The 18,167-nt window shown below is 37.7% G+C and overlaps 1 protein-coding gene across 3 annotated transcripts in view; it reads right to left on the bottom strand.

Annotated features, from left to right (window-relative positions):
* Nucleotides 1-18,167, bottom strand: part of SK (small conductance calcium-activated potassium channel) — a 165,912-nt gene that overhangs the window by 86,548 nt on the left and 61,197 nt on the right. For 2 of the 3 annotated variants that reach the window (XM_085480457.1, XM_085480458.1), the window contains exons 3-4: nt 17,401-17,671; nt 7,121-7,351 (exon numbers count right to left, since the gene is read on the bottom strand). In XM_085480457.1, coding sequence (XP_085336583.1) covers nt 7,121-7,351; nt 17,401-17,671 — 502 coding nt within the window. The remainder of the gene's footprint in view (nt 1-7,120; nt 7,352-17,400; nt 17,672-18,167) is intronic. The other variant, XM_029308792.2, reaches the window with a different exon arrangement.

Raw genomic sequence — 18,167 nt, forward strand, 5'->3', positions numbered from 1 at the left:
CGAAAGTATAATAATTATCCAACAATTGTCCCGATAATGATAATTGAGATTGCCAAGGCTAGAATATATATATATCCTCCATATCTCTTTTCTATTTTATATATATATATATATGCGTTCCTTCTCTCTATTTGTGTCGCATTATCTCGGACTCTTCCGTGTCTCTCCTTGTGGGGTCCAAAGCCTTTATCAAACTCGACGCTTCGCGCTCAACGACTCAGCCGTGGGGAAAGAGATAAAAACGGGATTGCGGAGGAAAAACTTTCCTTCCCGTTAATGCATTCTCGCGTATCCCGCTCGCGGGCGAGATCTTTTCATTAACTTAACTTCCTCTCGCCCGTACCATCTCATTTTTTTCAGGCGGAGAAAATTAAACGTCGCGTCGTATCGGAAGTGTCGAGTGTGTTCCGCCACGTGACCGCGTTGCGGAAAAAAAAATTGCCCGGAGAAATCAAAGGCGAGAAACACAAGCGCACTCACCCCGGTCGAAAAGCAATATCCGGCGCTCCTCAAAAATCGAGACATTCGACATTTTAATAAAACGTCAATCGAGGAGAGCCGCGATTGGAATCGCGTCTCGTTCGCACGTCGCTCGAAATAATCCGAGTGCACCTGGGTCCGCGTGATAGACGAAATCCCGGGGTTATTTTGTTGCGCGAAGAGAAAATCGTTGCGTTTTTGCACCCTCGGCGAGGTCGGTTTTTGCGCCTTGTAATATATATTTTTGCAAGATTCATACGGCCGGAGAATTGTTGTAACTTGATTCGTTGGATTGCTGGGGAAACACGCGTAAGAAGAGCGACAAGAGCTATTCCGATTAAATATTAAATTCTATTCTCGCCTTTTACATGACTGAGCAACTTGAATTTTTCCATCCTCTCGTGCAATATTTCGCGTAATATCTGACGAGTGTTTTAATAAAATACGTGCGAGAGATGTGTATATCCTATTGTAACAAGGTTTTTTTTTTTAATTAAATTAAATATATGTTTGAATGAAAATTTAATTTAAATTTAATTTTATACATATATTTAAATTAAATAATTAACAGTGCGGGAATCTTTTGTGGAATAATAATTTATAATTTTTCCCTACGTTTAGCAGACAATTTAATTAATTTAATAAATATCTTTCAATATTAACCATAGGAAATAATACCTAGTTCAGAATTAATTAAGAAAGCATTTATATTTTAGTTTTCTGTGATCTAAAATATGTTTAGATAAAACGTGGTGTAACATTTTATAGCAGATATTCAAAGGTTAATATTATAATGCTCCGATTTAAATGTTGATTATAATTCTAGCGTAGGCGTAAAAATCAATTAAAAGAAACACAACTTCTTTAAAAAAAAATCTCAAATATTTCTTTCTTACCTTGCATATCAAATCTACCCTATCGAAGCACAATAATCTTTGAAAAAAGATACACAAATTCCTTCGATTCCCATTACTATTCAAATATTAGAAATTAAGAATAAAAAAAAGAAAAGAGAAGCCTCTTTTTCGATCAGATTTTTCACTTTAGTATTTTTCCCCTATCCAGCCTATAACGTTCAAAGGTTAGATAAATGTCAACAATTTGCCGATGTTATTTTATCATTCTTCTGCAACGCGCAGCATGCATTGCTCGCGTTCATTGACGACTTCTCTAACAATGTTTGCATACAAGATTTGTACAATATTTAAGTACAGGAGTAGAGAGAGCGAATATCGTGCTGTAAAATTTCGCATCAAATTGGTGCACTGTGTGCAACTAGAGGGAAGGGGGTGCTTGCTTTAAACTGGGGGTGGGGGAGAGCTTGAGGAAAGATTCAACAATCATAAAGAAGATACGCTGTACTCTCCGTACTTGAAGTTGGGTAGCAACGCTATCAACACTCACCTGTATTCTCTTAAACGTGGGACGACCGACTTTTTCAGATCCGTTCTATATTTATCACCGTAGTCGTCGATCATCGTCGAAGATCGATCGGCCTTTTTTCTAATCTGTCAGCTCTTTTTCTTACGGTCTCGATTCTTACGGCCATTAAACGACGCGGCGACTGGGATTTCTGTTTTCTTAACATTTTCCGCGAATAACGCTAATAAGCGTTCATTTATTGTTTTCGCTTCGATCGATCGCACGAGATTCTTGGGATCATTGAAAACTAAGAATCTCGAGTCTCGAAATAACAAGGTTTAAAAATAACAAGAATCGAATAAGAAGATATTTGAAATTACATTACTTTTAAAAAACAGGATGATGAAATTGCATTTCTGTATATTAGAAGTTAATCCAAAAATATTTGAGCTCAAATTATTTTTCAAATTAATTTTTGCAGCAAAAATTTCAAAGATCTTTAAGGGGATCCTAAACGTCCTTGAGAAATCTGCCGTTTCAGTCCTGTTTTACCGACAAAATGTGAGGTTAGACTATAAATCTATAAATCTACTAGCTATACGGATTGTTTTTAACTGAAATTAGAGCACTTCGCAATTTGTTAATATTAATACTTTAATCTGTATAGTCTCATATATCTACAATAGGTTGCAGAATTATGAATTCAACAATCCGTATAGCTAATAAATAGATTTATAGATCATCTAACCTCACATTTTGTCGATAAAACAGAACTGAAACTCAAGAACGTTTAGGATCCCCTTAAGAGACTCTGCTTCGAGGTCAAATATATCGTCAGGTGATCGAAAAATCAAGAATAAACCGAATAAACCAGAAATAGAGAGCTAACAATAAGAGACGGCTTCAGTCAGCCGCGAGCGATAATTTTGGCGCGTTTTCGGTCTCGTTTAACTGATCGAGAGCCCGGATTAAGTCGTCTACCAGTCGTCTTGCGCTCTTTCCTCGTCGATGGACTGACAAAAGGCTTTACGCCGCCAATCGCGGCTTTACGAGCGAACGAAAGGCGAATAAAGAGCGGTCGTGCCCGGCCGGAATTCCGGGCAGCGCGCTTCTTTGATACACACCCGTCGTTTGTGTCGTTTGAGAATGCAGGTCAGGGTTAGGGGAGAAAATAAGAGGGACAAAACTAACTTCCCCGGTAGTAAACCGGTAACGGCGAGATGTGCGAAGGGGAAGCATGCTGTACAGGGTGACACGGAAGTACCATCTTATCATCAGAATGCTCAGCTGCACATCAAGTGACTGCAGATATTCGCACGAGAATCCTGGGAATTCGAGAGTCCCGAAATCCGCGGATATCAGAGAGCTCGAAAATTTTTGACGCTGGTTTGACGGATACACAATTGAAAAATTTCTGTTAAATTTTTTGTGTTAGTTTTACATAATACGGATATGTTAAATGGAAACACTATAAAATATTGTGTTAATATTTTAACACAAAATAAATGCAAAACTTGAAGTAATTTAAAATAAATTTTGTGTAAAATTAATACAGTTTTAATGTAAAAATTAACTAAAAATATGTTAATTTTAGATTTTATCATCCCCACTTATATTATAAAATAAAAAATCAATATTTCTTTCTGTAAATTTGGACAGATAAATCTTGTCACTAATAAAACAGAACATATTTATTATGTAAAATTAAAAACAGATGCACATTGTGTTATTTTTACATCTTTTTCAGTTGTTTTAATAATTTAACATTTAAGTTCAATTAACATAACAGCAATATATTAAATTAATACATGAATGTGTTAAATATTTAGCACAAAAATTTTAACAGGGATCGTCTTTAGAAAACACAAATTTTCCCACTGTGTAAAAAGGAAAATCGAAAATGCAAGTTTCGATGGCGAAAATCCAGCAAAATCGACGAATCTAGATTCGTATATATTCTGAGACTTTCAAATTCCGGGAGATAGTTCCGCAATGTGTTGAGATACCAAGAAAGAATGTGGAAAGAATACAGATGCTTTGAAAAATGTCAAACTTGAGAATTTTAACAAATCGAATTAAAATTTTCGATCCTCAGATTTTCAGATTCTTAAACGTAAAAATTCTGATAATAAATTATTATTATCTTAATTTTTAGATTCCGAGACAGTATGTGTATGGGTACTTCTGAACCATCATGTACAAGTTGCTGTTATTAACTACTGGGTGAGAGCGTATTTTGCATGTACACACAGTGAAAACGCGCAAACGGGATCGGATTCGTTCGGAGGAATATCGAGACTCGCAGATGTCCGCGAAACTTCCGGAGGAAATCGTGCGTTCCATGTCCAAAACGGAAACACACGCCATTTCATTTCAACGGCCACGTTCCTTCGAAAGTTGCAACGAAATGTTTGCGAAATACGAAACTCTTGGTAAGTTTGCTCATGCTTGCTATGTCTATTTGCGACAAGACACTTGTTTACGTCATAGTTATCGGAGAACATGATAAAATTGGAAAACAGATTTATATACTTGTAATTTTTATCCTGATCTGGCATTTTTAAAATAAAAGGGGTATCTATGATAACTTCCATTTCTCCTTTTCTTCTTGTTCTTTTATTTCTTTCTCTCTAAGTACTTGCGCAAAAGTTGGCGATCGAGAATGAAGGTATGTAAAAATTATATGAATCAAGATACAAGTATAAAAATATCACGTCTGAACTGGAAAAAGAAAATTGAAAAAAATATACAAGATTTACGCGTAGGAGGGCTTAAAATGTATCGCAATAAATCTTCCGATGTGTATATATTTTTGCTGAAATAACGGAAACTATTATGCGAAATGTTACTCACACGTGTGGAAAGCACAGTATTGAATTATTTACAGTGACTACGCGAGGTCAGAGATATATCGAGAAAGGAGGGGATTCCTCTTTTATATCTCTCGCGAATAAAAATCAAAGAGTTACAACAATCGACGAGCGCTCGTGTCCAAAAACTTAACATTGTTGGATCTACTCCAAACTCGATACTGGCGCTGTTTTTTTTTTATCATTTTATTGAGACACAAAAATTTTTATCGCGCGTCAACGAAGAAATAATAACACATTTTATTTGAATATTCCCGTGCGCGTGTATATGACAAATAATATATAATAATATTTCAGAGATTATATACCTCCATAAAAAAATTTCATCAAAAACGAATGGAAAAGATTAACCGAGAAGGTCGGGCGCTTCATCGTGATTCTCTTTTCCGTCTAGAATAATAATAATTTATCTCATTCGTACATAAAAATGCAATAATACCTGTCGCATTTTAACGCCGTAATCACATTTGACTTGACGGGATTTTCCGAGACTTTACGCGCGTTGCGTTCGATCTTATTTCTCGAAGGAAAAAAAAAAAAAAAGAAGAGAGAGAGAGAAGCCCGCAAAATTCTTAAGATAACATCCGAAGGAAAAATCTCGCCTGTAAAAAGGGAAAAGAGCTTTTCCTTTTAAATCGTACGCAGCGGAATAAAAGTCTCTCGCGACGCTTGGTCGAGCAATCCTTTCCGACAGCTCCTCCGCATTCTTGGCGAGTTCACCGCTGCAAAACAGTCGCAAACGAACGAAATTTCCGCGTCCGACCGGAATACGACGCGTTGTTACACCCGCGGCGTCGCTCGGGGGAAAAGAAGGATTTTATTATTTCTCGGGCGTCGTATTTCGCCGCTTTACAACTACTAGCACGAGAAGAGGGAGAAAACGCACCCCCGCGTGTGCGTGGAATGCAGCGGCGGAATAAAGCGCAGATTGTTACGATCAATATTTGCCAGATGCACTTTCCTGAGCGCTCGCGAGAGAGAGAACTCGCGGGAAGTTTTATTGCGAGTTGCCGCTTCTCCTTTCTTTATGGCCCTTGTATCTCTTCTTTTTATACACGTCCGTTTTCATGAATTAATACTTGGGTATATAATAATAATAATCGATACTCTTGCATTTTCCCTGGAAGATTTACTCGAAAGAAAATATTTATGAAATTAATTTATTAATATATTTTAATAATAAACAGGATTATTTGAAAGATCCTTCAAGTGTCGAAAATAAAGAAGCTGGAGAAAAGGAAATATTTGACAGACCAACACGTGCTCGAGCACTGACACATATATTATTATGACATGTATATTTGACAGAACAAGTGTCTTTCGCAAGTTTCCCTTCATGCTATTCCGTACATTTTTCTCAATCGTCTTTTTATACGTTGCAAATTGCGCCGTTACCCCGTGACAGTTTCTGCCACGCTTTACACGCGCGTAAATGAAATTATGGCGTCTAGATGCTATAAAAGGGAAAAGAAGCAAGCATGGCATGACCATTTCTACCAGACGTCATGGTTTTTATATCGCTCGTCAAGTATTCCCCATCGAACGTCCCGGCTATCGATATCACCGAACGCGTTATACGTGCATGTGCATACATTATGCAAGGCAGATATATCTATATATTCGCATACCGGGGCATCCCAGAAGTCACGCGCGCTTTCCTTATCACCATGCGCGCGTTAAATCAAAATTACGAATTAATTTTTCTTGGCGAGGAAAGAGACAATTTTTACAATCGGATCGAAAGAGAAGCGAAATCTGGAACGCCCGGTAGACGACGCATTTATATATATACAATACTAGTACAGTCATTTGGTGCTGAAAAAGGAGATTACCTGGAAAGTTTTCCGGGAGTTTTGATATTTGGCATTTTGAGATGCTCTTTTCGAATTTTCACTTTGCCACCTCGTATCTTAATTTGAAAAATGGCACCCAAAAGCGCTTTTTCGACTGGTTTTTCGATAAAAATAGTTATGTAAGAAACTAAACTAGAGGAAATTTTCTATAATTTACGTCTTTGTAATTTTTTTTGTATAACAAATAGTTTTGGCGTACAAGCGCCGCAAAGTTTACTAAGGACGGAACACCGATTAATAAATTAATTTAATTAGTAAAACTATTAGTTTTACAAAAAAAAGATAAAGACGTAAATTATAGAAAATTTTCTCTAGTTTAATTTCTTACATAACTATTCTTATCGTAAAATTAATCGGAAAGGAGATACGGTGAAAAAAGCGTTTTTAGGCGGCATTTTTCAAAATGGCGGTGCGAATTCGAAAAGCGCGCCTCATTAAAATCTCTAAAAACGTAAAAAATATGAAAACTCCCGGGAAACTTTCCGGGTAAAACCACCAAATGACTGTACTATACGGGGTATAATATTTGGTAGCGAAAAATTCGTCATCTCCCACCGTCTTGACGTAGTTGACGGTCTCGGCGGTCGCCTCGGTGAGGGCTCGGCGTAGTCGTGATCGTCGCACCTGCGACAACGTACGTGGACAGAGTACGACTCCCTGGCCCTGAGTACCTGAAGAGGCGGCCGTGCCGGGCGCCGCGGCCGTCGAGGAAGAGGGCACCACTGCCGCCGCCACCGCCGTCGACGTCATCGTCGACGAGGACGACTTGCACCACCACCACGGGAACTGGACGCGATTATATATCGAGATATAACACGTGGTTAATAATAATCATATTATGATAAGTGTGTGAATATACACTCCTCTCTCTGTCTTGTGTCTTTTTTTTCCTGTCTTTTTTTGCGGCGGTCGCGGTGCACGTGGACGACGAGACAGACATCACAAGTGCAAGACAGCATATAAAGACAGACACGTGGACGGACACGGGATCATCGGTTGCACCAATCAACAATTATTTCGCGCTCGACTAGGCAGGCGCGGAAGTTTACTCTCTATTACTATGTAGCTTCAGTCCGGTTTATTGAATTTTAGGTAATTATCTGTGTGATAATGTTGCTGTTCTGGATTTTAATTCAAACGATAAAACGAATTATTAATCTTGATCTGAGCGAGTATGTAATTAATCTTGAGAATCGATTGCACCGGCAGTCTTGATTAATTGATCTCGAAAAATAAGGCTAGCAATGTAATATAATTAATAAAATAATAATTAATGTATCGCTAATCCTTAATAAATAAAATAACGCGCGATTCATTTTAAATCTCTTTTTATTAATTAATTACAACTGTATATCACGTGGAAAATTTATTTGACGATAATAACATTTTCTGTTTCTTACCGAATGATCACTCTAATATAATACAGAGAGTGACAAAGTTTAATCAACCGTGGTATAATGCAGGAAGACAAGATTTAATCAACCGGCAACTATATATAACGTTGGTGCAACCAGCCCGGAAATACAACAGACAGGTGACGATTTCTCTCGTTGCGGCATAAATGCGGCACAAGAGATACATCTCTCTCCTTGCGTTTCTTATCCTTATCTCGATTCGTCCTGACGCGGTTCTCCGCTTCTGTCAATTCTAAAGCAGGCGCAATGTCATCCTACGCCAAACTACTACGCTAACTCGGCGCTACATTGCTAAACTAATGGCGGCTTGTAGAGTCTACGCAAAGTCAGCAGAGAAGCAAATCGAGCGCGCGTGTTGCTTGCAGCAAAATGATAAACACTAACCGCCGGGAACGAGCACGTAAACGCGATAAAAGTATACCGTCGCATTCTGCCACAAGCTTTTTCAATGTTTACTGGGAGTGTTAGGGCATTACGGATATCTATCTACAAACTTTACGATGAAATTTTCAATTTAGCAATCTCTTCTCTGTGGGGAAAAAAATATAACGGGGTGTCTAATAGACTGAATGAACAAAATTCCCTGACTTTTCAGATTGTTCAAGACTAGACATCAATTTTTCCCAAATATATAATTTGCGTATGTCTGTACGATAAATCAATTAAATGTTAAATCACGAAATCCTTACTGAGATATTTTTGTCAACAATAAAATGGTTCGGAAGTTAAAGAAACAAAAATTTAAATCAATTATACAATCCGCACCACTCTTTCCTCATTTTTCCCTGACAATGCCCGGTTTTCCAAATTTTCCTAACACCCTGTATAATTCTCATCAAACTTTACTAACGGTAAATATATATTTAAAATAAAATGAATTGAATCAAGAGTTGCTTCCGACTTCTCGAAATGAGAGAGAAAAAGGACAGCACGATGCAATTATTACATTATAATTCACCGTGACACTAGAAGTTAACTATTATAGGTGCAACGATACGCTCGACAGAGATATTGGCCCACACACAAATACACGAGCTCGTGTTGTGGGTGGCCGCAGGCTAGTTACCGTACGCGAGCACTCACTTGTTCATATAGTCATCGACATGTCAAGTAGGAGGCAAGTTGCGAGGCATACGAGACGAATAGGAGACCCTTGTATCTCTCTCGGGACGTGCTCGATCATTCCTTGTTACGCGTCAATATCTCAAGATTACGAGATCACTCTATGTATACTTGACTTATTTGGCACCTTGATTTCGTCTTGGGGAGAAAAAAAATTTGTCAGCCTGTCGGACTCGTTCGACTGACCCCGAATCGTCCCTAATTCTGTCAAACTTAAAGTTGAAGGATGCTTCTGTCGCTTTCCCGCTTCTCGGATGCTAAAGTTTAAAGTACACATCTAAACCAGCCGCTTCGCTTCAAGAAGCAAACAAGTATTCTTCACGCCGGATTTATCTCTCTGCTGACTTCATGTAAACCAACATAAGGGTTTGCTAGACTAAGACTGGATAGGTCGATTGCTTAAACAAAATTGGGGGGTTGAAGATGGGGGATGAAACGAACGACGAATGTCGAGGAGAGCACTTCGGAGAGATGCTCGATGGAGGTTGAAGATGATAGAAGCGAGAGAAAGAGAGAGAGAGAGAGGATATGATGTGCGAATGTGATGTCGAAAAGATTGTTCCGGAAACGACGAACCCCAAGAAGTCGAGAGGGCGGGAAATACCGATTCTCGCCAAAGTCCAAGAATTCTACCGGGTAGATTTACGACATCGGATAACGACAGAAACGGATGAATGACCCCAATCTTATCGGCAGTATATTTTCGCATCGTCGCTCGCGAAACGAGAGGAACCAACCCTGGTGGATGCCGAAAGAGTAAATTTGGTTTCGAGTTAAACCCGTCGACTTTGACGGCCGGAAGTGTGAGCCGAGTTATATAATACATCGAGTGTCGTAAAGCAACTCTCTTGAAAGCTCTTCGTAATTTTTTTAAACGAAATCACCATTTTCCTATTTTTCACATTTTATCGCTTTTATTTATTTATTAAATAAAGAATATATACGTTAGGATTAAAAATTGTCTTCAAATGTTAACAATCTAAATTTTCCAATTATAAGAGAAAAAAATTTCGAAGCCCTAAAAAACCCATTGATATGCATTACGTCAGATTATGGAGACCTTAATATTTAAAGAAAAGGGACACAATATGAGACGAGATTATAATAACCATTATCGTTTCCTCGCTTCATAATCCGAATGAAAACTCGAATCACGTTCACGAAAAAACGTCCTGTCGGTCCTTTTCGAGAATCGACGCTTCTATTCGCGGAGAATCGAATCACCTCATCACGATTCCTAATCTCTTTTTGCCGAAAAGGGTCGACAATCGATTTTGGCCGCAGTTTGGGAGATCGACATGCAATTATACACGTTTTTGCGGCTGATCCGCGACAATCCCGTATTATCCTCGTTACAGGGGATAATTTGATTCGCGTTTTCATTTCGTCGTTCAATTAGCGTAAAGAAATTAGCAGTTAATAAAAATTCGCATCAAGATAAAGCAAATTAGAGAAGACGAATAATAAATTTCACCGGGTTGGGCAGTCGCTCTCCATCTCCGTCCCGATTAATATTCTCTCTCTCTCTCTCAAAGAGACCGATGAAAAATCACCGCTGACTCTTCTCCATTTACCGACGTCTTGCCGAGGGGGTGCGGAATTAATGCGCGCAATAACCGAGACATTGATTAAGTTTCTCTCCGCTTAATTAGCCGCGACACGCTAATTACCGGCCGTCCACTCCGGCTTTGCGACGACGGATACTTTCAGTTTTCATCGCCGACGAGAGTTTTTCCCTCACGAAACAGGGGAGAGATCGTAACAAAGTTGAAGAGGGGTGACTGCGAGGGTATAAAGTCACTGCGAATTCCGACCCCTATCCACTCTGGTTGTCGCGATACGAAAGCGATTCGCTAGAAAGAGGAGGAGAAAAAGTGGCAAAGCGATTTACCACTCGGAGGCAAGTAAACGGCAGCCTGGAAATTCCGCGACGAGAAACGTTCCGCAATATTTCCTTGTTCCGAACGCGTCGGGAGAGAGAGAGAGAGGGAGAGAGAGAGAGAGAGAAGACTTTGGATATTTCATTACGAACGCGAGGTAAATCAATTCAGTTTAATAACCTGTGATGTAAGCAAGGGATGACGTAATTAATCAAGTAAATAACTGCACAACATCGCACATTATTTCTGCTTTCAATTATTATTTCAATTATTCGTTTCTATTCGTAATCATACATTTTGTTTGACAGCCTGAATTAAAGGAATGCTGACCATGACTGTTTTACCGACTTTGTGTTCAAGGGCTTTTCTTTTTATTGGCTATACAGATTGAAAAATCCTACTCCACAATTAAAGTACTGATAATAATGAGAGGAGCGCTGTAATTTCGTATAAAAAAGCAATAAAAGTTTAAAGTTTTTTTATCGGCCTCTTGCATCAGCTCATAACAATACTTAATTAATACAAAAGTTCTGCAGTTTATTTGTGCACAAAATATGGCGCTCCCAATAGAGATAACATGAAAGAATAATATAAAAATAATAATAATTAGGATTAAAAGCCTGTATCAATATTCAATAAAAAGTGAACCTAACCTAACTTAAAGTCGGTAAAACAGAACAACGGCAGCATTCCCTTAAGGTAGTTCGTTTTGTTAGTTGGCCGATTTGTCGAATTCATACGAGCCAAAATTATAAATTTATTTCAATTAATTAGAAGACGAAGAAATGATTTATGATTCGCGACAAGCGCGCCAAAATAAGAATAGGAAGGCGGGATTTATTTCACGTTTTACAATCTCGACGGTATTTTTTCATCGATTAAGGACACCGGTCGGCGATCTCGCGGAACTAGTTTGGCGCGCAAAACGGCTGAAAGTTATCCTTATGCAAATGCGAACTATTATCCTTATGGGACGGGCGCGAAATTAAAAGTTCCGCGAGCTAATATATGCGGAACGCGGCAATGAAAGATTCAAATTCGAGACCCCGCGGGGATAAAGCTTCGCGGCCGGAGAGATCCTTTCTGTTTAATCCCACGTAATGAGAAGAAGCGAGCCTCGTCCCTTGGACGAATAGAAAACCGATGGTGAAGCTGCCTGCGAGGCTCTCGGAACAATGTCGAACATCTCATCCCGCTTACGTTCGCTTCATTTCGCGCAATTACTTAACAAATTAATTAACTAATGAAGAGTAATACGTGGCAACTCGTCCTGTTGACGCTGCTCATTTATTTATTACTCTTTCCGTTCAATTCGCAGTCAGCTTCTGTCCACGGGAAGAGATTCTCCGATATTAAAGATTTTTGCAATTTAAATACACACAAATAAAAGTTCTCTATATTAAAGTTTCCTAATTAAAATTGAAATTTTTGCAATAAAAAGTAAGCTGTCTAAAATTTGATGAAATCTCGGCAATCAGTTTTTAAAAAATTAATATTTGTAAAATTAATATGTTTTTAAAATTAATATTTGTCTAAATAATTATTTTTTTCCATTTACATATAAACTCTTGCAACGGTAGAGATTGAAGTAACCCGCAAATGTGTGTTGTAACAATTTCTAAGATAGATCTAAACAAACAGCAATAAGTAAGAGTCGGTAATCGCGAAAGTGCCGAGTTTGTTAGGGGTCAGCGAAAAAATCTCACGCTTCGAGCTGAAGATACTCTCTTTTTCGGTCGTTAAGCAGGAGATAGAATGTTCTGGAAATTGCGCGATATTCTATATGTGTAAGAGCTGCAGATATGCATCTTGCATGTGCTCGAGACTGTTTGATTTTTAAAATTTTAAACCAATAATTTTGAACGTATTTACGTTCGCGAGAGAGAAACTTTACTAAATGTTTGTATGTTTGAAAAAATATAATTTAATTCGCAATTCTGTTTGAAAAAAAATTGGAAAAAGTATCGTGCTCTCAGCGCTTTACCTTCTCTCAACAAGATAATTATAATTAGTTTATGATTTCATATTTATTCGATTGAATAGTATTAAAAAAGTACGTAAGTATAAACATTCGACAGTATATTACAAAATTTTGTCAATAGTATTTATGTGCAATATATATAAAAAGGCTGTTGTTTCATAAATAACATCTACTGTAATTGATTAAAACATTATTCTGTAATAAAATTTTCACAACTATTAATTTCTAAAGAGAAACAACATGATACACATGTCGCATAATAACAGAATAACAGAATAATAGACTGTTGTGCGTTTCTCTCCACACAACTAAGCACAAAAGTTATATACTAACGTCTAGATCTGGCACAACGTGGACTATATTTTATATTAAAACAACGACACAGGAGAAAAAAGAAGAAATCGAAACATGAAAAAACTGTGTTGCGAAAAATCACGGCGACATCGCTTTTAAGCAAAAAAAAATTCGATTCCAAGTGGAAACTCCATTTTCACAGGCGCGAAAATACTTTCTCTGTTCACGCATCTAAATTCATAATAAATTAAAAACGTAAACTATGATCGAAAAAAAAAAAAAAAAAAAAAAAAAAACGTAGACTCACAATCGTTCACACGTGATCAAAATGCAAAGGCAAAAGTGTCGCTACACGAACATGCTGTTTCAGAAACTCTGACATTTTGCCGATACCAAATTGCTCGACATTATATTTAATCTTTATGCAATGAAAATGAGAAATAATTTGTATTATAATCGGAAAAACACAATCAATAATTTTGTGAGATTTTATTATATATTTCGCACGAGAAAAAATATTTCAGCGAATAATGTTACTATGTGTATTAATTTTTCAATAATGTCAATAAAAAATAATAACAAGAATGCTTCATACATATTCTGAATGCGAGAAAAGAGCAAAAATCAATGCGAGTGGATTAAAACGACGATTGATTGATCGAAGAGAATATATTTATAAATATGCAACATGCATTATCTGTGTCATATATACATTTTGATTGGCCAATTCATTTCCCAACGATTACCCAACTCGTGGAAAAAATGTCAAGAGGTTCTCGTCGTATTAGAAAATCTCCATTGCATGCATGAGAACGTATCCTGGTTGGCCAACGGCCAAAAATACCGACAGAAGTATCACTAACGAAAGAACCTTCACCCCGCAGGCGCGTTTCCATGCAATGAGACATAATTAAACTAACAATGTCGAGAGAAATGTTCTCCTCCCGTCTCGGACCCTTTTTGCGACGCGAATCTCGTTTAATGATGACAGAAATTTCGGTTTGCGCTCTTGTCCGAGAGGACTTCCACTCTGGAAACTAAGCAAATTAATGTAGCCAGGAAAAAAAATAGAGCGAGGCTGTTATACGTTGTGTGTTCTTCAATAGAAAAAGAGAAGTCGTACAGTCATATTTGTGCTCGAGGCACTTGAAAAAAATTTAATGCAAGAAAAAAATTTCACTTTGAGAATTTAATTATTTAGAAATGTAAAAAAAAAAAAAAAAATAATTAACACAAATCTTGATATTAACAAGTTTTTTAGATAACCAATTTAACTAAACGCTTTTATTGGAGCATATAAAATTTGCCGAAAATAAATATTGTATTAAGTTGAATTTTTCCTGTTAATTTACCGTAGATTTAAAACGTCGGAAAAAAATTTTACAAGGGACGTGTCTGGTCCAAAAAGAATTAAGCCGCCGCCACTCCATCTCAAGAATCCCTTTAAGAGGATTGTTTTTACAATGACTGCCATCTGTTTCGCGTCGGGATTCTACGACAACGCGGCAAAAAATCCAACGAGTAAGGTATCGAACGTCGAGAAAACGACACAGTCGCGTTCTCCGCCGGTATAATTCTCTAGCTACATCACTTAAGGGTAGTTCTCCGCTGTTCTTTCAACCCTCCGCCAGGTGGCGACAGGCAAACTCCACCGATAAAGGTTGCTTTGCACGGAGATTCGTATTCTCCGCGATTAATTTATCGCGCATTAACTGCATATCGATTAAATTCCTGAATCAAAAAATCTTGAATGCCTGCATTTGGACAGATTTGCAAATTCGCGAGATATTAAATTCCTCAAAGTCTTGCTCCCTATTCTATGAATACTTGTGTACGCGCAAAATTGTGATGTATTATTCTGAACATCAAATTATGGATTTCAAAAATCACTAGTTTGAAAAATTTGCATTCAATTTCATTACAAATCATTTATATTTTGCGAGTTTCTCGAACGAGATTTATTTGATCCTCGAATCTAGAAGCATTCGCAAACTGACAGTTTTTTTCCATCTATAGATGAAAAATCCGCAAAGGATTTTTTACGAATGGAAAATCATAAAAAATGGAGATCGAACGAGTCAAATTGAGGCACGTGAAACCTTAACAAACTATCCTTTGCACACTGTGACAAACCATCAACCTTCGACGGATAACGATGAGCTCAAGATAAAAAGAGCCGTCACAGATCTTCGTAACGAAAGCAATGCAATTCGCACTCTCGTAAAGTTCGCGCTGTAAGTTTCGATCCTATAAAACCTGTGTATAACCTTTCTCGGCGTGTCGCACACTTTTACGATTCCATCGGACTTACGCCGGTAAATCCTCCTCCCAGCTAGGGGGTGGAAAAGAAACCTGGGATGTTGGGGGATGGCTGGAGAATAAAAGAGGGAGAGATCTGTCTCTCGTAGGAAACGAAACGAGTTCAAACGAATGATAAGAGAGAAAGAGAGAAAAAGAGAGAGAGAGAGAGACAAGAAACGTTTTACAATACACATTCGATACACAAACGACGCCACGAACACATGATACGTACGAATAGGAATGTAACGAGTGGAAAAAAAACACCAATAAAAGAGTTGAGCAAGTTGACAGTAAAACAATGACACTGAAGACACAAACAATGAAAAAGATGAGGACACGTATATATGGAAAACATGCGTGAAGAGAGTCGGAGGAACGACAATAGAAGAAACGAGAGTGAGAGAGAGAGAGAGAAAGTAAAATTAACTATAATTAAATTAACAGCTATAATTGTAATTACAATCTTTGTTATTTCCTTACTTTGAGTTTCTACGAGAGGAGAAATATTTATCTACGTTTCTTTATATTCTCTCTTGTGCGTAAATTTTTCATGTAAAAGAAAAGAGAGCAGTTGTAAAAACCAGTTCAAATAATATAATAGAAGTCGAGAGAATGTCTTGAGAAAAAACCTGTTAGAAAAATGTCTCTATTAGATGTCCTTTTATCTCGCGGAAGAGAGATGCTTAAGTAACAATGAGATATTACATTCGAGATTTGCTCCGCGACTCTTATTCAACACAAAACCGTTTACCAATTAAATACAATCTTTTCTCATCCTCTATCTCTCCGCAAACTCACCGGGAAGTGAAAACAAACAGAGAACGAGAGAAAGGCGGGCAAATGGAGACACGTGTGTAGGAACGTCACGAGAGAGGGAAGGCAGGGTGGCTTGTGAAGGGGTTGGGTGACAGTTTGGTGGTGGTGCTGTACCGCGCACAGGTAATGCTTTTTGTTCACGATGTAAGAATACCAGCTGCAGCGTATCGCGCATAATTGCGGTATGATTCATTAAGCGTTTATTTCGAATTCTATACGCATTTATTCCGCGCTTCCCTTTCGTTCTTTTGTTCCGAGTCGCATCATTAATTTGACATTCACATTTATCAAGAAATATCCCAGGTACAGCAAGCATACGTCATCATTTTGACGTTTAAGGGGATCCTAAACGTTTTTGAGTTTCAGTCCTGTTTTATCGACAAAATGTGAGGTTAGATTCAACTATAAATCTATTTATTGGCTATACGGATTGTTTTTTTTACCTGAAATTAGAGCACTTCGCAATTTGTTAAGATTAAGACTTTAATTTGTAAGAAGGGAAAAGATTGATTAATATCTGTATAGTCTCATCTTGGTTACAGAATTATGAATTCTAAGCCTTTATAATTCTGTAACCAAGATATATGAAATTATACAGATTGATAAATCTTTTTCCTGTACAAATTAAAGTATTAATATTAACAAAAAGCGAAGCGTTCTAATTTCAGGTAAAAAACAATCCGTATAGCCAATAAATAAATTTATATTTTATCTAACCTCACATTTTGTCGATAAAACAGAACTAAAACTCAAGAAAGACCGTTTAGGATCCCCTTAATGACGTCAGTTTGCTACTTGGGATACACTGCAAAAACTCACAATTAAACATATTAATTATAAATACAATTTCAAAAAATCTCACCCCTAAATCTTTGTCCAAACTCGATTGTAAAATGAATAACAGGGTATTCTCGCATCGGGAACGCATGCATGTGCGTATGTGTGATTAGACTCGGGTCTCGTCGCGGAGACCGTATATATATATATGATAGAAAGAAAAGCAGATGCGGAGAATCGTCGGCTTACCTGCCGGAACTGTCGTATGCCGCCATTGATCCGCAGCGAGTCCGCGGCGATGCCGGCGATCCCGTCACCTGGCTCCCGTAGCTGCCGCAGCGAGGCGGCGCTCGGCGCCGCGCCGGTGTGCAGCGGGCAGCAACAGCCGGAGCAGCAACACGCGGACGCCTCCGGCTGCGAGCTCTGCCGTATTATGCGCGCGTTGGGCGACGTGGTGACCAGCACCGGTGGCGGCGGCGCCTGACACGGACAGCAGTGGTGGCCGCTTTTCACGCTCTCCCTTCGCGAAACAGAGAAAAAAAACACGGCCCGATTACATCCGCGAACGGGGAAAAATTCTTGACCTACCCTGTTTTTTTCTCCTTTTTCTAAGATCCATCTGGATTTTAGAATCGATGTTTTAATTTTTTTAATTCACCTTGATGTTTTTTAATTATTTAGTTATTATTTTATTTATTTATTTATTTAACGAGTAAGAGAAAACCCTTTAGTACTTACAAAACAAATAATAATACAATTACATATTAGTAAAAAATAAATCAGAAACTTATCATATAAATTATCAATTAGATAAATAATGCTGTGCATTACTTTCAATTGCAAAAAAAAACTGACGTTTTAAAATGAATAATTAGAAATAAATCAGGGAGTCACGAGCTCCGACAATAAATTGGTAGTTTTAATTAAATAACTTTATTATAATTTCTAGTTATATTTACTTGCAAAATATAAAATGTATACTACATAAAAAAACTGATTCACGCAAAGAAATTATT

This window comes from Nylanderia fulva, unplaced genomic scaffold (genome assembly GCF_048542155.1).
Source record: "Nylanderia fulva isolate GAGA-0341 unplaced genomic scaffold, ASM4854215v1 Scaffold15, whole genome shotgun sequence".
NCBI classification, from domain to species: domain Eukaryota; kingdom Metazoa; phylum Arthropoda; class Insecta; order Hymenoptera; family Formicidae; genus Nylanderia; species Nylanderia fulva.